The sequence below is a fragment of the Amblyomma mixtum genome, chromosome 5 (assembly GCF_055824585.1).
Source record: "Amblyomma mixtum isolate Tamu chromosome 5, ASM5582458v1, whole genome shotgun sequence".
Classification (NCBI taxonomy): domain Eukaryota; kingdom Metazoa; phylum Arthropoda; class Arachnida; order Ixodida; family Ixodidae; genus Amblyomma; species Amblyomma mixtum.
This window is the reverse complement of record NC_143016.1, coordinates 14369486-14390077: the sequence shown is the minus strand read 5'-3', so window position 1 is coordinate 14390077 and position 20592 is coordinate 14369486. Positions and strand designations below refer to the sequence as shown.

The following is a 20592-nucleotide window of genomic DNA, read 5'->3' as shown; positions in this document are numbered from 1 at the left end:
TCGCTTACTTTTTCTTCGCCGTCCGCATTCTTCGCTCCTCTCCCCTTTCCGCGAGCCTTTTCCTCGCTACCTCTTTCCGCTTGTGTACTTTACGCCTGCTTCGTCGCCTCTCCGGGGGCCCGTCCTGTGCAACTTTCTCCCGGTTCCTTGACTGGCCGACTCCTTACTTCGTCTTCCCTCTGCGCCACTTCGCTTTGTTAGTTTGCGTGCGCGGAACGCAAACCCTGTTTTATTGGCGCCGCGCCAGACAATATTTCGGCCGGAGGGGAGTTCGCTCTCCTTTGGGACACCCGCGATGGAGTCCCCGGAGAATCGAGTCGTTTTTTTTTTCTCCTTCTTCACGCGCTGTTGTCAGACGCGAGCGCTTTGCCGTGCGTCACGCTTTGAAGTGAATAGTGAGCTCGCTGTGGGTTTCTCGGCAAGCCGCGCGTCCTTCCTGGTTTACCCTCTATTTTACTTTGTTCCTTTCTGTCGGGCCTGGTTTCTGTAGCGCCTACACCGCCGTTACGTAGTACGGCAAGTGCTCAGTGAGAAAAGTAAGCGAAAGGAAATAGTGGGGGATGCGATAGCGAAAGTACTTAGAGGAGATACTTTTTAATTCACATGGCGGTCCTTTAAACGATCACGTTGAAAGAAAAAAAAAAAGGCGTCAGCAGAGCATTTGCTGCGTTCACAGAAGACATTCTTATTTTTCCTCACTGGGCCAGATTAAAAAAGTGTCAAGATTTCGAACGCACGGGAAGTCCTACTAGAACAGGAATGTTTCGGTGATCGTATACGCGAGTTCTGCGAGAACATAGACACGACTGACAGCGGGATTGGTCGCCCAATGAGCCGTAGTGTAGAACAAGCACACACTTTTTGTAAAAGGAACTTCGCTTGGAGGAAACTAATATAGGTCGCAGTAAATCTACCGGAAATGTTAAAAAAGACTCACATGAATCTGCTGTTGCAAGAAGCACATATATTTTGTAAAATTAACTTCGCTTGGAGGAAATTATTATAGGTCGCCGTAAATCTACCGGGAGTGTTGAAAAACGTCCATTAACATGAATCTACTGCGCATGCAGGTGAAGTTGTGCCATCAACGTTTCTCGTACGCCGCCGTTGGCACAATCCAGCTAGCGAAAGATAAGCCACTGTCGACGTCATAGATAAAAAGTTCGTGCCTGCTGAAGCGGAAGCTTTGATTCTCGGTCTGTCTGCGCTCAGCCCCATCAGCGATTGGTCTTCCTCGTAAGATATGTATCCATTAGTGTATATGCCCGTATTCGTCGCACGGGCGGTAGCGCGGCCAATCGACCGTATACCGTGGCGCTCCGATTGCGCCCCGGGGTCCTTGCACCCGGGCGGAGAAAGCGGGGCCGGCGGTGTCACACTCGCATGCGCCAGGTGCGCAGCTGGGTGCAGCGCCGTTGGACAGTGGTCGTGGTCCGCCGCCGTTGGCCCGGGGAATACGATAACGACGCGCGCCGACCGCTTCTGAGCGATCGGGAAGATTGCACCCGCTAATGACGTCGGAACGTCGGCCCCGGGAGCGAGTAAGGTGGGCAGCGTCGGCTGGATCTTCCCCGTTCCCTCTTCCGCGTTTTCTCGCGGGTTTGCGCGCTGGGGAGTCGATATGGCCTGTGCATCCTCACTACGGTCGCGAGCACTTACGCGAGTGGTATTGGTGTCCGGAAGGAATTGTCGCTGTTTGTTTCCTATTTATGACAGTGCCGCGTCTGTCTATGCTGCCGCCACGTCCATCGACCACTGTTTTTGTTGCTGGCGGCACTTGACCTTACCTCTTGTTCCTCGTCACGTGCTCGGCGAGGTGTGGCTGCATCGCGTACAGCAGCTGATGCGCAGTCAGGCCTATGGTGCGCTAACTCGACTTGTCGGCAACGCTGGAGAAGTCTTCTCGCATCCTCGCGAAAAGAAGCCGGATTGTGAGGCCTGTTTTTGAGCGCTCCCTGAAAACAGGTTCACTCAAGCGTAGTACCGTGGAAGCCTTCAGCTATTCTAACTGTAACCTTGAAAGCGCACAATCCTGAAGTTGGCTTCATGCAGCTCTTTTCGATGTGTGTAGCTTGGAAATGTCATTAATATGGCATTGCCCTGGTTTCTTTGAACTTTACGGGGATAGACATACGGGGTCAGAGTGTACAAGGGCACAGGCCAGTCCCACGCTCTGAACAACGATAATTATGCTGAACAGGTTCGGAGATGAATCTAAGCTCTGGAGAATTAGCCTCGTGCGATGTCACATGGTCCAGCCGGGTGTAGCCCGATGAGCGATTTCAAGTGAATGCTCTCGTGGGGCGAGGTAGAGAATGAGGAAGAGGGAGAGGGTCGTGATACAGCCTTCGTTGTCACTTCATTGCGCCAGAAGCGGACGAATTGCCTGCCATTTTCTTTTCACTACATTAGCAGTATAGGTCTTTTTTCGGTGAAAAAGCCGCGTATGAGCGCGCGCCCGCGCGTTCCTCCACCCTTAAGTTAAGGGGAATCACCCACCATGCAAAATCATGCAGAAGTGAAATGTACAACCACGACAGCTAACGCAGATTTATCGCATCACATCGTATGATGATTGCCTGTGCTTTTTTTTCATTCTCTCTTTGTATATATTCACAGCGAATTTCTGGAACCGTTCAGCACAATCCATCTCGAAGCCTTGTTTTGGCTCGCACGCAGTGAGCTTCTTCATGCGTGACCGTGCTTGTCTCTCTTCCCACTCAAACCATTCTCTCTCTCCCCCCCCCCCCCCCCCCCTCTCCTTGGCGTGCTGCAGTTCAGAGCCGGTGGGAGGAGGTCCGCTGCCGGGGAAGCCGACCGCCCTGCCTGCAGGAGCACACCGTCGTCTCCTGGAAGGTACGCGCTGTAACGGCCACTTTTTCTCCATTCCTTCGCCGCGACGTCCAGAAAAAAGACTGTGCACGCAACGGGCCATTCGGGGAAACGATTGCTTCCCGTTTGCCCGTTGCATTCGGTGGCAGTTCGGAGAAAGAGCATCGCGTCGTTGCTGTCTCGCCGCCGTGATTGAGGCCAGTGATGGAGTGCTCCCATTGACGGCGTTCGCGTTCTCCGCAGGGCAAGCTCTACGTGTTCGGCGGTGAAGTTGGCTTCGCGTCGACGGGGGAGACTCCGCTCTGGATTTTCGACACAGGTGGGTCCGCCGCATCGCTTGGTCACAGGAGAACGGGCGCGCCGCTCACGGCGCGAAAGCGCCCCAAGAAAGGCCTATGGGAAAAACTCCGCTAACGAGCTTTATTTTCGTTTATCTTGTACTGGCTTTAAGCCCGGTGAACCTCTGCTGGTCCGGGATTCGGCTCTCTTTCATTTGTTTCTTTAATTATTATTTTGAGAGGAATAATAAAAGGGTTAAAAAGGGTCTTGCTGGCATCCTGCTTTGCGGAAATGGGAACTTTAAATAATTGAATGACTGTGTTTAGTGGTGCCTCCCCCGAGTTCATTCACAGAAAAAGGACAAATTGCTTTCAGCTGTGCTTACCACCTACGACGGATATCTTTCACTACCACATAATACGGAATATAAGTGATTGGTACAGTCAAGCAGTGTCGCATCGTCAACAAACCGTGTCAGTAACATGTATGTAATCTTCTCCGAGAATGAATGAGCTTTTAGGTGGAGCCTAATTGCATGGCATCCATGGCGCTCTACTCGTGACCAGTCATGCCGCGTGCCTTGACCGGTCTCGAGCGTTGCATTCACGTGAGCCGCGCTGGTCACGTGACTTGTCGCGCCAGTCACGTGATTTGTCGCGCCAATGTTAGACGCCGACGCTGACACCACAAGTGAGCCACTAGCACGTTCCCTGTAAAATTATGGAATTTTGAAAAGTGTTCAGGTCGGGCTTAAAGCAGTGCATTGCTACTGGCAAAGGTGAAAATGAAAACGGGTAAGCTGATGAGAGGAACTTCACTGTGCACACAATGTAGTCTTGGTTACTTCGCACACGAAGCACTGCATCATAAGAGCCTTATGCTTTGTCATATTTTAACACCGCATCTCCGTGAACGGTGAAAGACAATTGTATTCATTCGCCTGACAGATATAGATTTAGTAGTATTATCTCCTCCTATAACTTTTCTTTTCCTATTTACAAAACCGGAACTCCCTAAACTTGTTGCTTACAGAATTGTACAGGGTCGCAGTAGTCTGGAGCTGTGTTGCGTTCTTTTTTCTCTCGTGGGCCGTGGTCCGAACGCATCACTAACGATTTGGTGTGTCAGCGCTTAATAAACAATATGATATGATCATGGCGAGCCCCCGGAGCCGCGGTGGCATCGATTCCAGCCTCGCCTGGTTTCCACGTGCCCCGCCCGCTTGGTGTGCTCACGCCCCCTTTCCCTCCTTCTCTCTCTCTCTCCGCAGGCAGCGGAGCGTGGCGCAAGCACCCGGGTGGCGGCGAGCGCCAGCGGCCCACAGGTCGCCGGGGCCACACCTGCGTGGTGCACAACGGCGCCATGCACGTGTTCGGCGGGTACCAGGACCTGCGGGGTTCTTCCTCCCAGCTGTGGGCCTTCCGATTCGGCAAGTGCTCGCGCACGCGCAGTTCAGTTCGCATGCAAACGCGGGCCCAACGAAAACACGCGCAGGTCAGGCCAGGACGCATACGTTTCACATGTACTATCGGGACAAAAGTGGTATACTCCACGCGGCGTGAGCCGGATCAACGGAAAACTGCGGCATTTTGGAGAGCTAAAGCACGAAACTTTGAAACGAGCCAAGCGGCATGCCTGCTGATAATAAAGGTCACGCATTGGCTGTCTCCATCCCATGATGCCGCCTCTAGATGGCGTTGCAATGCAGTTTTCCGATCCGGATCCCGCCGCGTGGAGTATAGCACTTTTGTCCCTGATAGTGCATGCCACTTGTCATCCATTCCCACCCTTGCCTCATCATCTACACACCGCCATGCTGTTACCTTTATGCCTTCTGTGTGGAAACGTAGCGACGACTGTCGTAGCCTCCTACCGCGTCGGCGCTTACGCAACTTCCCCTAAGGGTGGTAATGATGATGAATTTTAATGGCGCAAGTGGAACGCTGGCCAAATGGTTCCTTGCCACAAGGTGTATCGCTTTACGCAAGGTGGGATCAAAGTCTCACTTCCCCAATTCACCCGATTTTCAAGCATTTCACCCCAGAGGAGCTCAGCACCAGTCCAGGGAAAATCATCGTCATCATCATCATCAGCCTGACTGCGCCCACTGCAGGGCAAAGGCCTCTGCCATGTCTCTCCAATTGACCCTGTCCTTTGCCAGTTGCGGCCACTGTATCCCCGCAAACTTCTTAATCTCATCAGCCCACCTATCTTTCTGCCGCCTCTTGCTACGCTTGCCTTCTCTTGGAATCCACTCCGTTACCCTTAAGGACCAGCGGTTATCTTGCATTCGCATTGCATACCCTGCCGGAAAAGCATGGAAAACATGTACGCGTAGAAAAGTATGGGCACATGCATGGGAAAAGCATGTACCCATCGGAAAAACCAGTCGATACCTTGGGGCACTTGGGAGTGAACCCAGTTGTTCCCGCATGCGAAGGGGATGCTCAAGACAAGGAGGGAGGGGGAGGGCTATTTACTATTCTGAATATTTCGATGGAAACCCACTCGGAAGCTTAAATAACTTCTAGAGAAATATGAAGGAGAAGAAGAAAAAAGAGAGAGAAAACGGCTGCGCTGAGGTTTCCGTCCATTACTAACGAAGCCAAGCAAGGCACAGTCTTTGCTATGGCTTCGCTACTTCTCGTGGGTCGCTAAGTATTGTACGAACTTCTCTCATTCCACTAGACTGCAAATTGGCTGTGGTCCGATCACCTTCCTCTCGTTGCTTTGTCCTGAACCAGTGCTGAGTTTCTTTTACAGATTTTTTTTAACTTGCACGTGCTAAACTTCCTTTCAGGCGGTGTTGAAATATTGGGACGGCGGAGCCCGAGCACGAGTCTTAAATCGACTTGCAAGCGTGCGTGCCCATTACGACTCGTAGTAGAGGTTTGATATTTGCAACTCCAATCACGGCGCCTATCCTCCGAAACCATAAGCAATGGCCCACAGAATGACACGCGCAAGGGGCTCTCCTCTCCATCTCGCTCTTCCAATATTGGCGACTATTTATGTTTCGTAGTATCGCAAACGAACGCGCTCACTTCAATTAGACGCCAAGCAACTGTGCTTCGTTCGGTATCAGCGTGTGTCCGTAGCCGCGTCTGCGAAAACCGCCTCTCACTTCTTGCACGCACGCATGCTCTGCGGCGCGCGCGAATAACCTGTCAGAGCACCCACCCCGCCATTACGGACGCCGTAAAATAAATCACGCGGCGAGTAACTAAGACCGCGCGCGAAACGCTGCAAGGATCCTTCCTCACCGCTGCGCCGCTAGCTGCATATGCCTTGCCCTATAACCGCGAGGGCGAAACTCGTCATTTTCTTCTTTGTGTGTGTGTGTGTGTTTGTGTGTTTTTCAATCAATTTCTTCTCCCTTCATAACTCGCTGCAAAGACTAGAGCGCTCACATATACTCCCAGTTCCCATCACCCTTCGCGGTGGCTCGTTTATATCGTATATTATTGCCTTTTTTGCTTTAGTGTGTTATTTATGGTTCCGTTTTAATTCGTTTAACTTTTTTCTTGTGCAGCGCCGGTGCGCTTTAAATTTGGCGCGCTCCGGCTGCATTAATATTTTTTTTTTACCGTCGATTTCTTTTTTTTCCTTTTGCCGACTCTATTCACCGAGGTAGACGTCCGTGGAGCCGTTATTGGGGATTCAGGAATGTCATCTATCTTGGGGCTCTGGAGTTCTTAAAGAAGCCTGTTTCAACGATTGTCGTGATCCTTTCATGCGAACCTCTCAGTGTCTTTAATAAATCTACCCCCGGATGCCTTCTCCCTGGCACTTTCTTGTTCAGTCTATATCACCGCGGTATTCATTTTAAGCGTTCGCTCGGGAAAAATAATTGTTTTTTTTTTCTCCCTTTAAATATATTGCCCAGCGCCCCGGAGCTTCGCTCGCGTTGAACCGCGTGGCGAAAATTAAGCGACCCGAGAATGGAAGGCGTCAACGCTTTGAGAGGGGAAAAAAAAGAGAGGGAAGACCTGGGATGTAAATGGGAATTACGTGGGGCACTTGTCGAATCGAATTCGAGCTACATCGTATTTTAAATTAGTCGAGCGCCTGAATATTGAAGCCGATCTGCGCTGCTCCAGTCAGATTTTCGCTCCGCTGCCTTTTCTTTCGTCGCGACGTTTTTCGCGACGAAGGGATTTCGCGCCTTACGCCCTCTCTGGTGATGAGGCCACGGCGCGAGGCGCTGTAGTCATCCAATGGGATACCGGAAGTTGCGCGCCTGTCTTTGCTTTGCTCCCATTATTCGAGAGCAAAATAACGGAAGTCGCGAACTGAAGCGAGCTTTGTGTTCTTTTTCTCAAGAAGCGTTTCAACGCGGTAGCATTATAGGCCCTGATACGCAGGAAATCCGGAGTCGGCGTTGCGAGCGACAAATCGGGAGCATGATTCTGGCAGGTGATGCCCAAAGAGCAAACTAGGAGGCAGGTGGGTTATCTAGGTCACGTGACCTTGCGGAGTCATCACAACTTGCCCACCGGATAGTGAGCAAACTACCCTTTGTGGCAGGTGGTAGTTAAATTAATGATTAGTCGCTCGGGATGATCAGTCTCGGCCGCACAAGGCCCATCGCTAGGAGCACCTGCTATCGCAGGAGCGGTATGAGGACTCCCAGGTGTGTGGGAACGTACAGAATGACTTTCTGCGTGTATGGAAATTAACCCATTACGCTTCGCGTTATACCCTTAAGGCGGAGCTTAGGCGTCCCCTCTAATTTTTTTCCCCCTTTAATGAATATATTTTTATCGAAACACGGAATAAACCGGAACGGCTCAGACATGGTTTACGCGCTTGCATACTTCCACTGCGCCATATTCCTGGTGCTGAACCAGCTTGGGGATGGCTTCGCGTGCGTATTGCCCCTCTTTTCTTGCCTGCGTTTGCGCGCACATTGCTGCGTGCTCTCGCCTGTGGTAGCTTCGTGTCACGCAGTTTGATTGATTAATGGATCGAAGAATTTTGGCGTGCCGAGGCAACGCTGTGGGCGACTGTGAAGCACGCCGTAGTGCGGAGCTCCAGATTTTGATATGTCCTTCATTCTTCGATAAAAATTTGGAATATTGGAATATTGTAAGGTACTGTTATGAAAATTTTGAAGGTACTTGTTCATTCTTCAGATGCGTAGCGAAAGCTTTCTTTTAACATTTTTCCACCGCAACGTTTTTGACGACAGAAAAAACGTTAATTGCAAAAAAAAAAAAATTAGAGCCTCCCGAGGGGATATTATTGATTGTTATGGTGAAATCTTGCAATATAAGAAAAAAATTTCGTTCACAAACTCTTTCCCGTTGAAAACTGCTGGGTCCCGTTGTCCAGAACTGCTGGGTATGCCACGTGGAGTGCCGTAGCGAACACTGAAGTCTCAGTATATGGGCGTTTATGCATCGCGTCTGTATTGAGATAGGCATCGAATCCGGGGCCTCGTGCTTAGCATTAGAACGTTTTAAATGTGCTCTCGCTGCGGTTGGCTTTGAAAGACAAATTCTTAGCGAGCCGTCCTCTCGTTTCACAGTATTCCTTAGAAAAGCAGGAAAAGGCCGCCGCGGTGGCTCACTGGTTATGGTGCCCGGCTGGTAACACGAAAGACGCGGGTTCGATCCCGGCCGCGGCGGTCGCATTTCGATGTAGGCGAAATGCTAGGGGCCCGTGTACTGTGCGATGTCAGTGCGCGTTAAAGAACCACAGGTGGTCGAAATTTCCGGAGCCCTCCACTACGGCGTCCCTCATAGCCTGAGTCGCTTTGGAACGTTAAACCCCATAAAACCAAACCAGAAATGCTGGAAAAAAGTCGGCAAATGATTAAGCCAAAAAATAACCTTCGCTGCATAGACGGAGATGGGCACAAAAACTGTATGGTCAAAGTCAACCGCCACAATTAGTCGTTTCGCGTGTTTTCATATATGCCTTGTCAGCTGGTCGATGGTGGTGAACAAACTTCCGGTATTAGTTCTTGATTGTACGCTGTGTGTGTTTAGAATTTCGGATGGCCGTGAAGGTTTCAAAGGGAAAGCGATTTTTTTTGTTTTATTTATTACCATCCGCTTTCGGAGCGCCGACGATCTAATGGAAAAGGCGCACCTCGGGTATGGCGTTGGTGGGGAAATTGCGCGTTCGCTTCTACGAAAGCGGGAGAGATGAAGACGTGACGCCCCCTAAATTGCGTTTTTCAGGAAACAAAAGTGAACAGAGCTCCAGCTTTACTCCAAGTATGCGCTCTTGCGATTCGCCCGAATTTCTGGCGAGATTGTAAGACGCGGATACAAGCTGGCTGCGCAGCCTTTTCTGTCAGCCCGTTCTTCGAACCGCGTGGTTTCAGGAGCAGGGTTAAGCAAAGCAGAGGCGTTCCGCTGAAATTGAATCCGACCGCCTTCTCTACGAGGGGTGGCGAAGGGGCGTACGCGCGCAGAACGTAAATTCGCTGAGGACGAATTGCATACGAGAGTGAAAGAGTTTCTTCTTTCTATTTGTTTTGGACTTTTTTATTTTCTTGTCTAAACATAGCTCGACAGCCCATTTTCTTATAACTTTTGAGAGGAACCATGGTGAGGGCTCGGGAACAGCGTCGCTTGTGTGGGGCTGGAATATAATGTGGGTGAGGAAACTCGTTTCCACTGAGTAAACAGGCTGTCTTCAGGCGTTGCCCACGAAGCGGATTATACTGCATCGAATTGTCCGCTTTTTTTTCCTGAAAAATGTTTTCCATGGCGCGTTATTTGTATTCGCGTTAGTGCGCGCTGCGACCACACATCTAAACCTGCTTGTCGAGCATCCGTCAAACGCGTTTAAGTGTACATCTAGAGTCTGGCCAAGATGTGCCCTTTCCCTTTTCGTGGGAGAATGAATGAAGGAATACTTGTATGAAAAAAAGGACAGGGGGAACATTGGATAGAGAAGGGGAAATGCATTGTGTACCTGAATTCGCCCATGAATGAAAGAATCTCAATTCATGGAAGAATAAAGCATCCAATACAGTGCGCTGCTGGTAGAGCTTAGACTCGAACCTTCTTCTCCGACTTTTTTTTGACACGTCTTCGACGCGGCTTCGACAAAGATTCGACGTGGATTCGGCAGGGATTCCACGGGGATTCGACACGGTCCCTGCTCGGTCCCCTCTCGGTCCGTTCTCGGTTCCTGCTCGGTCTGTTCTCGGTTCCTGCTCGGTCTCCTACTCGGTCCCCACTCGATCCCTGCTCCGTCCCCACTCGATCCCTGCTCCGTCCCCACTCGATCCCTGCTCCGTCCCCACTCGATCCCCACTCGATCCCCACTCGATCCCCACTCGATCCCTGCTCGGTCCCTGCTCGGTCCCTGCTCGGTCCCTGCTCGGTCCCTGCTCGCTTCCCGCTCGCTTCCCGCTCGGTTCCCGCTCGTTTCTTGCTCGTTTCCTGCTCTGTTCCTGCTCGGCTACTCGTTTCCGTCACGGCTCGGCTTGCCTCCTAATCGAGACCGAGTTGTAGGTCTTAGCATCATAGCCAGAGCTCGCGAGAAGTCACGCTTCGAGCGCAGTGCTCCGTGCATGCTGTAGGACATGCACGTGACTAAATTCGCGGCCGTTCTATGCTTTGTGCTGTTTCCTGCTGCCGGTATCGCCTGTTATTGTTTTGCCCGACATCTGACTGCTTTATAGCTCGTTCGCGCTCTAGACTTTAGTGGGCGCCATAGCGTGACGATGTCTTTGGAATCGACTACGTTGCAAGGAGTTGTTTAGATGGCGTTGGCGGCTTTGACAGCTTCATCGTGACAGCCGCTGTGCCGGCGCGGTGAGCGCACCGAAGGTTGGTGCTAATATGCAAGCCCCGTATTCGGTCGTAAAAGGCTTTCTTGTAACATTAATTTAACCTCTAGAATTTGCAACATAATTCTGCGGCGCCACTCTGATAAGGCGACAGAGCGTTTGTGAAGTAACGTTTTCGTTCGCTTCTCGGTTGCAACCGCTGTTGCGGTTGGGCTCGGAGAGCTCGGAGAAATTGGAATCCCGTGACACGCATAACTTGCGCCGCCGCGGTGGCTCAGCGGTTATGGTGCTCGGCTGCTGACCCGAAAGACGCGGGTTCGATCCCGGCCGCGGCGGCTGGAATTTCTTTGGAGGAGACATTCTAGAGGCCCGTGTACTGTGCGATGCCAGTGCACGTTAAAGAACCCCAGGTGGTCGAAATTCCCGGAGCCCTCCACTACGGCGTCTCTCATAGCCTTAGTCGCTTTGGGACGTTACACCCCATAAACCAAACCATAAACCAAACACGTAACTTGCCTTCTTTAGGCGGCGATATTGTTGTCAGAGGAAACAGCTTTTAATACTTTAATACTTCACTCTGAAATATCAGTTTGGCAACCGTCGTCTTGCTCCACAGCGCGCCCAGAACGGTGTCGACTTTAGAACGCTATCTGGGTGCATCTCACGCATCCCGAACACCGCTCCATATTTGCAGAGAGTGACTTCGTTAGTCCCCGCACGCTCGCGGTGAAGGTTCGCACAATGCTACGCGAGATTTCTCGCTTTGCCCGCCTGATTTACGGCGCCTCAAATTGCGCGCACGCTCTCCGAGAAACGTGCCTGAACCATGGCGCTCGTCTCATTCGCGCATAATCGCTCCCCGTCCCCGCAAACCGCACTTCCCTCTATCGCGCGGTATTTATCTATTAACGACGACGTCTCGCGCGCAGGGCGCGCGACCACATTGTGTCGCCTCCTCTTCTCCTCCAGTCTCGATTTCGTCTGCGCTGTTGGGCCTAGCAAATGCGCCGGTTTCGTTCGAATTCTTCCTCGCTGCGCCGCGCCTGGGCGGCTCCAGATATGCGCTGCCTTGGCGTCGGCACGCGCAATTTGCTCTTCATCGCGCGGACCCCAAGAGGCCGCCCATGCGATTACTATTCACGACGCATTCGTGCCGGGATGGGCCGGCGCTCGCTTTACGACCAGTCGTAAACACGACAGAGTGAGAGAGAGAGAGCGTTGTGTAGCGCTCCCACGGTGCACCCTTTGTCGTTGCCGCAACCCGTGGCCCGCGCGACATCGGCGCCCGCACTGTCACCGGCGCGTCGCGCTGAGCGCCCCACAAAGGCTCGAGCCGGTGACTGCGGCGGCGGCGGCTAGACTCTCACAGCTGTAGTAGTGCTGGCAAGTGCAGGGGTGAGCCTGCCTCGGTGCTGAGCAGGAGCCCGTCAGCTTGATCGAGCATGCGCAGTTCGGGTTGTTGACCATGCTCGGCGGAGCGTGAATCCCAACCGAGTGGTAACCCCCCCCCCCCCCTCCCCCTTGCTGTCCCGCGATCTCTCTACGGTCCCATTTGTGCCGTTCTCTTTTTTGTACATTTTTTTCTCCGTCGTCGTTTCGTAATGGCTGGGACGACACCGCGCCGAGATGCGTTTGCGCTAAAACCGAAGAGTCCGTTGATTGGAGTTGGGCTTGGCTCGTCACTAATGGCTTCTCGTATGGGGTGGAAGGGGTGGGGGCCTCGTGCGACGGTCGGCTGGCTTCCACACGGGGCCGTGTTCGCTTTTTTGCGTGGTGCCGGTTTTGCTTTTCGGTGAATGAGTGGATGCCAGGTGCTTCATCTACCGAAAGAAGTCGGTGCAGTTGCAGTGGCGTTTATGTGAGCGGGAAGAGAGGTAATTTGCTTGCTCTCAAAAGATCGATACATTCTCTCCTTCTTTTTCAAACTTCGCTCAGTTTCACGATAGCGCTCACACTTGCTTCTCATGAAGCGACATCTCTTTGCGCTATTTTCTTCCGACGCTGTTGGTGTGGCACTCAGTGGAGCTTTTTGCCGACTTCACAGAAAACCAGGCTCTGCAGAGAATCCGTCTTTTGAATGTGCGTTGAAAAGCGAAATGAAGAGGCCATTAGGGGGTGATTGATAGCTATTATATCCGTATCAGTCGTTTGTTCAGCCAATTTCAGATAGGCGACGTGATTCTCAGTACAGCTGAAGAGATAAATCAGGCGCTCAAAATGTCAGCAATTCCAAATAAACATGTCTGCGGATGCAATTATACAAACTGTGGCGAGAAAAAAAAAAAAGAGAAACAAAATGCTAGAATGCAGTAGCTGGTGGGAAAACACTAGTGCAAAGCCAACAAAAACATATCATCTCGCTGCAGCAGACCAACAAATTGTGATCAGGGACATCTTTTCTTTGTCTTTAAAGAATGGTGTCTTGTATACAGCTTCAATGATTGATGACATCCTATGTGTCTTTCAAAATTTTCTTTTCTTAGCCGAATTATTGTCTTTATACGAACTTATTTCACTAACCCACCTTTCAAGAGAGGGCCCCCGTTGAAGGGGCATTTAAAGTACCGTTAGTAGATAAATGAGAAAGGGGTTCTGACGAGACAGTGCACTTGACATGCTGAGTATACTTCAGGTTTTCATTCTGCCGTGTACCGCGAACCAACGATCCGTCAACAAGTTCTAGCTCTTTATTGATTGTATGAGTTACCTTGTCATTTCACATACCTGCCAAGATCTGGGCAGTACATCAAACAGAGCACAACAGCATGGTAAAACACGGTGACTCTTGTTCGTGATGAAAAAAGAACGCAATCTGGGATAAACGAGGTGAGTAGAAGAAAGGATAAACATACTAGCACATGAAGAACTCTAGTTTGGGCTAGTTGGTTCATGATTCAACAGGAAAATGGCGCAAAAGACGTGGACAAAAGAGACAAACACGACAGGACCAGCGCCAACTTACAACTGAATTTTATTTCGCACCAAACCCGCCTTTATGTAGGCCAACACGCCCTAACATCCGTGTAATCACGCATAGGCATCGCATAGGCATCGCATATCCGTGTAATCACGCATATGCGTGATTACACGGATGTTAGGGCGTGTTGGCCTACATAAAGGCGGGTTTGGTGCGAAATAAAATTCAGTTGTAAGTTGGCGCTGGTCCTGTCGTGTTTGTCTCTTTTGTCCACGTCTTTTGCGCCATTTTCCTGTTGAATACTAGCACATCTTCTCCGGTCTGTATTGTGTTCGTCGCCCCCCTCTGAAGTGATGTGGGCTGCCTTCGCGACGACCCTCAGCGTAGCGCGCATGCACTCCCCCGACCTGGCCGCCACTGGTTGCAAAGCAGTGAAGAGGGAGCGCACAGCGAACCACTCCCTAATAACCTGTCCCCAGCGGTATTGGGAATGAACGGTGGCACCGCGGGCCGCCGGTTCGCGCAGACTGCCGCTGCTATTCGCAATGGCCCTTTTCCTGGCCATATTACCCTTCAGTGGCGCATTTATCTGTCACCGGAGGTAAGGAGGCGTTTTCCCTTGGTTCTATTTTATATTCCCCGCTGCCTTTTTCTCCGTCTGGAGCCCGTTTCTTTACCAAGGGGAATCGCCCTATGCCCGAAAATGCCGCCGGCCTCAGCCGTGGTTTCTGTCGCTTTTTCAGGGCACGGCTGCTGCTCTCGTTAAAGCGACGTCTCTTCTCACTCTTCTTCTACTTCGCCGTTATTTTTTTTATTATTATTCTATCACTTACCTTGCGGGCATCGTTGCCTCTTCTTTCACTCCTTGTTGCTCGGCCGCCTGAAGCTCCCTTTTCCGTCCAGCTCTTTCGAGGTGTAGGTACTTGGAAGAGCGTGCACACTCGGTTACTCTCTCGCAGCGCGGGTGGAGGAGCCCCACGCGGGTGATTCTGGTGTCCGCGCTCTGTGCTGCGCGTTTGTGTTTTCGTGCTGTTCGGGAAGGACGACATTGCGGGGATGAACGACGTTCCTTTTCTTCCATCGCTTTCGGGCTCGCCTATGTATACTCCACCTTGGTTGCGTTTGTACGCCCATTTCAATTCCACTTTTCTTTTTCTATTTTTACTGTAGGGCCTGCAAAGCATGTTTGGGGCGCTTTTTTTTCTTTCTACCTCTCCAGTTTTCCCTTTTGCTCGAATGCGCACAAACTCCTTCGATGCGTGGGATTGCTTCTCCTCGGCACCGTTTAAGAATTGTCACTGAGGTTCTTTGCGACGGTTTTCCAAATAACTGAAAGAACAGAACACTTCAGTTGGTGAGTTAAGCAAAAGAAGAAAAAGAGGACCGTAGTAGAAGGAAACGAATTTAATCAGTTTTGTTTTCGCTTGAGTAGTGAGCCCCAAAGGAGACTGTTTACTCCCCTTAATGTGTTTGGACAGACGCGTCATATATCTTATCACTCGAATACTTTGGTCGTCCTCTGTTATGATATCAAAGAAAACGCACAGCGACCAGTGGAGTGCTTGCACTCACTGTCAGCCTTTCGTTCTGTTTCATCCACAATCCGCTCCTTAATTACATAGTAAGTGAAATCTTATCCACCTTGGGGGTTTCTCCTTATACATTGTGCATCCGCATTACTATGGGCCTTTTCCCTCTTCCCTCGTGATTATATTTTCTGATTCGACAACACATGAATGGGCTCAGTGGTTTGAGAACTACTGGCGAGAGCGAATGCAAGCAGCGCGCCTGCAAAGTTGCGGAATGATATATGATTGCAGTTTTGGAGAGGCCTGGATAGTTTGACGTAGTACATCGTACGATATACGTTCTAGTAGCTAGCGTCTTTAAGTATGCCCCTCAGTGCGTACTTAAAGACGCTAGCTACTGCTCTCAGCCACCCCTGAATAAGTGGCTGAGCCGGCTCCGAAAAGTTGCGTTTCAAATTAAAGTTTGGGGTTGGAATTGTGTTAGTGTTTATTATAAGTCCCCAAACCCAACCAGAGAGGTAAATCCGTCAAAATATTTTGTTTTCACACCTGAACTTTCATTATGAACATGGCTTTCGGCTGGGACGCGGGCGCGATATTTTGGAGCCAGGATTTTGCATGAGCTGGATCTGAAAATCAACAAGGAATAGCCGGAGAGGATTAACGAGGAATTTCATGCATCAGCGAGTGGTTCTTTCTGATGACCGAATAAATAAGCGCGTTTCGTCTTTTGAGATCCTTGCAGATAGCGTTCCGGAGTTTAATTAAGTACTACATACTTCTCAGGCTCTGCTACTTCACGGCAACCACTTTCAGCAGTGTCGCTAGTCCTAGGCGTTCAGTGATATAGGAAGTTTTGTTCGTAAGAAGCAACTCTGTGCTCATTTAAAATCGAGATTTCAATCCCGCTGCGCCAACAAGCTTTGCTACCGAATCATCATGCAACCGGATGCGTGCGTGTAACGTAAGGGTGCTTCACCTCATAAAGACCCGATGTGCGGAAAAGTGTGCTTGTCGTTAAAAACACAACCTTGCGTTGAATTATTTCTTCGGGCAGATAATCTCTTGCTGCGCCACAAAACGATTTTGCTCATTCTCAATTTTTTTATTGATCTTCTCGCTATTAATGTTAGCAAATTTGTGAAATAAGAACCTTCTTATAATTTATTCAACTGCATGACTGTACTTTGCTGGAAAATTTTACTTACAGTTGCCTGCAGATAGTTATCTTTAAAAACACTGTTTGTAAGTGTCGGATGCACAAGCTACAACGTCATTACGGTTCTAAGCCGCATCGGCCTTTATATTGGCGGGCATTCGCTAGCTTTCAGGTCTTACTGCCGGTCACGGCAATCGGTGATCGCATCCCAGGCAGCTAATGAGGTTGTTTGATAAATAATGCAATCCTATCGATTCTCTGGCCCGGAAGGGCTCTTTAAGCGGTTCCGTGGGGATATTTTAAAATCAGTAGAGAGAGGAGGAGGGAGAAGAGCAAAGGCAGGGAGTAAAATCAGTAAATCAGTTTCAGACGCGTGGGAGCCATTTAGGCAGCTCCTGTTTTGCTATCGCGTGTTTTTTTCCTTATTTTTCCTTGTATGTGCGTCTTCGCCCACATGTATCTGCGTGCTTTGTAAGCTGGCTGATTTTTTTTATGATTTTGCTTTGTCCTGCTGTTATGACCCTTGCTCCATCGTTTGCGCTTTCTCCGCTGATCAGCCCATTCTCGCACCGGGATGATTAAGCTGGCATGCTTATCGCGCTTTTCGCGAGAGTTGCGACGCTCTCGTTTTTACTTTTCAATCGGTTCTTTACGATGCTCATTTTGTGTGCGTGTGTCTGTATCTTGTCTCTAATGAAATTTCGCGAACCACGTCGGCAGCATCACACTGGCGACAGAAATGTCCAGCTGTGGGAATTCACGATTTTATTTGTAACTTTGATTAGCCTCTGTGCCGCAACTCTTCTTTTTCTGTTCTCTCCTACGCACTTTGTCTTCATGCGTGATGGTGATTATTTTGTTCAGAACTGTTAAAAAAGCGCTACGGCTGCCTTTTGTTCAGGAGAGCGACTCTCCAAAAAAGACATGAAGGGACTCTACATACGATACGAATTCGTGGTACTAGTCCTCATGGCAGATAAAAAAAAATCGCACGGTGGTTACCACGGTGTTACGCGGAATTCAGCGAAGTTGTTGAAGTTTATTTCGCGATATATCGAGGTAAAGAATTGGCAAACGATATTCATGTATCTATAGTTAGAGCACTCGTTTTGTTTTGTACACATTGTCGTTCTTAGTCTAGCATTCCTCGTCGAGTCCGCCGCTCCGCTCTTGGCGCGCGGCGCCACCGCCGCAGAGCATCTCCCTGGGCGTGCGTTTAGCAGCAACCGCCGCAGGCGGAGCGCGCCACATTCCTCCGTTCTCGCCATATTTTCCCTCCTCCTTCCACAGTAACGTCTCTTCGGGTGGTTCCCGTGGCAACCACCCTCCGGCTGCGCATTTCTTGCGCTCTCTAAAACCCTCTCCTTCCACGGTAACCACTCTGCGAGGGTTACCCTGGTATCCGCCCTCCGGTTACGCACTCCTAAGCTCTCTCTGTACCCGATCCTTCCTCGGTAACCTCCTCCATTCTCGGTAACCCTCCTCCATTCTCGGTAACCCTCCTCCATTCTCGGTAACCCTCCTCCATTCTCGGTAACCCTCCTTCATCCTCGGTAACCTTACTCCATCCTCCGTAACCCTCCTCTATCCTCGGTAACCCTCCTCCATCCTCGGTAACCCTTCTCCATTCTCGGTAACCTTCCTCCATCCTCGGTAGCCTTCCTCCATCCGCGGTAACCACCCTTCGAGGGGTTTTCGTAGTAGCCACTATTTATTTATTTATTTATTTATTTATTTATTTATTTATTTTACAGGTACTGCCAACCTTATGCAAGGTCTTGGGCAGGAGTGGGTGGTCGTGACCGTACAGAATATATGCACATGACAAGAAAACGCACTTCAAGATAACAGATGGTCAACAGCGACAAATTCGCACGGTTCTTTGTACAGAGTTTGATTGTGGCCGGGAAAAAAAAACAGAAAAAAAAGAGAAAAAGAAAGAAAAAAAAAGAAAAGAGAAAAAACAAAGAAAATGTGTCGAGAGCGTAAGAGGTGAACACGGGGCACAAGAACAGGTTCAGAGCAGGTTATTATACATTTCGTTGTTTACTCAGGAGCGCGTCTGTGAACGCATCAAGAGTGGGGCATTCAACAGTTTGGGCATCCAGCACATTCCAGATACGGGTCGTCCTTGGGAAAAAAGAGTTCTTGAACACATTGGTTTTGCACGTGAAATCCTTTACCTTTCTGTTGTGGAATGATCGGGTCGCACGCGTATTTGCGGGTTGAATATATCGGTTTTTGTCTGTTCGAGTTTTTTCGTTGTACAGTAAATAATAAAACTTTAATCTTTCACGATACCGGCGTGATTCCAGTGCTTCTAAGTTAGCAGTCCGTAAGAGACAGGTGGGGGACATGCGCCGACTATAGCAGTTGTAAGTGAACCTCGCTGATTTGCGCTGAACGTTTTCTAGTTTCGTTATGTTTGTTGTTGTGAAAGGGTCCCATACGATGGCTGCGTATTCCAAAATCGGTCTAATGTATGTCTTGTAGGCTAGTAGTTTTATTTCAGGTGGGGATTTTCCGAGGGTTCTTCTTAGATATCCCAGTCGCTGCATTGCTTTATTTTTAATGTAGTCTATGTGCTGGTTCCAACTAAGGTCAGGCGTGATTATGATTCCCAGGTACTTAAAACTTGACACTCTTGTTAGATAATGATCTCCGATTTGGTATTTAAAAGTTAGCGGTTCTTTCTTTCGCGTTACAGTCATTGCAACTGTTTTTTTGGTGTTGATAGCCATTTGCCACGTGGAACACCAGGTTTGTAATTTAGCGAGGGATGAGTTTAAGGTTACCTGGTCATGTGAAGTAGATATTGCGTGGTAGATTATGCAGTCATCTGCAAAAAGCTTTATTTTTACTGGTATATCAGCAGTGATATCATTAATGAAAACCAAGAACAGGAGCGGTCCCAAAACTGAGCCCTGCGGGACGCCCGACTCAACTGGTGAAAAATTGGATAGCACATCGTCGATGCTGACGGCTTGGTATCTATAAGAAAGGTATGCTTCAATCCAGGCGAGTAACTTGTCATGCTTAAGAATTGGCTTTAATTTACGGAGAAGTTTTTTGTGGGAGACGCGATCAAAGGCTTTTTCAAAGTCAAGAAAAATGATGTCAATTTGTCCTTGCTTGTCAAGGACAGATGCAAGGTCATGAACTGTTTCTAGCAGTTGTGTTACAGTTGATAGTCCTTTGCGGAAACCATGTTGAGCTTCAGTAATAATCTGATTTTCTTCGACGGAAACTGAAACATGTTTGAATATGATGTGCTCAAGCATTTTAGCGCATGTACAAAAGTAGTGAAATGGGCCTATATGACGCGAGAAGTGAGCTACTACCTGTCTTTGGTACGGGAATAATTTTACTGCATTTCCAGTCCTGTGGCAGTTGCGCGTACTGCAGGGACTTGTTAAAAATTGGGGTAAGGTATTTTGCACACCATTCGGCATAGCGTACGAGAAAAGCGCTTGGTATCATGTCGATTCCTGGCGATTTCTTAATGTCTAAGCTTAGTAGCAAAGATAGGACGCCTTCCTCGCTGACGGTCAAGTCTGGGATAGCCGGGATTTCTTCGAAACAAGTAACGTTGGGCGCTGAGCTATTGTCTTGGGTGAATACAGAACAGAAATAGTTATTCAGCGCTTCAGCGATTTCCGCTTTGTCCGTTACAGCGACCTCATTTACGCAGATGCTAGGAGCAGTTTTCTTTACTGGTGCAATGTGACGCCAGAATTTAGCTGGGGACGATAGAAGAAAGTTTTTTAGTGAGACGCTTTGGTAATAATTTTTCGCTGTCTTAATTTTTTCGTTCAGTATTGCCCTCATGTTACAAAGTTTCACTGGGGTAGATGGGGAGGGGCGCTGCTTGTGTTGTTTCCTAGTTTTCTTTAGTTTCCTCTTCAAACATATGACTTCTTTTGTCATCCACGGATTGCTGTTTCCCTGTTTTTTGAGTTTACAAGGAACGTACTTCTTAATGCATGTCAGAACCAGGTCCTTAAAGAAGCACCATACACTGTCAATGGCGTGTTCATTTGAAGCGCAAAGGGAGGCAAAGACAGAATATGAGCTCTCAAGTGTGTCTAAGATGTCAACATCGCTGGCACGCGTGAACACTGGA

The 20592-nt window shown here is 49.5% G+C and overlaps 1 protein-coding gene across 2 annotated transcripts in view; it reads left to right on the top strand.

Annotated features, from left to right (window-relative positions):
- Window positions 1-20592, top strand: part of LOC149341341 (uncharacterized) — a 108824-nt gene that overhangs the window by 42315 nt on the left and 45917 nt on the right. For both annotated transcript variants that reach the window (XM_089543397.1, XM_089543396.1), the window contains exons 3-5: window positions 2777-2856; window positions 3076-3151; window positions 4382-4540. In XM_089543397.1, the coding sequence (XP_089399523.1) occupies window positions 2777-2856; window positions 3076-3151; window positions 4382-4540 (315 nt within the window). The remainder of the gene's footprint in view (window positions 1-2776; window positions 2857-3075; window positions 3152-4381; window positions 4541-20592) is intronic.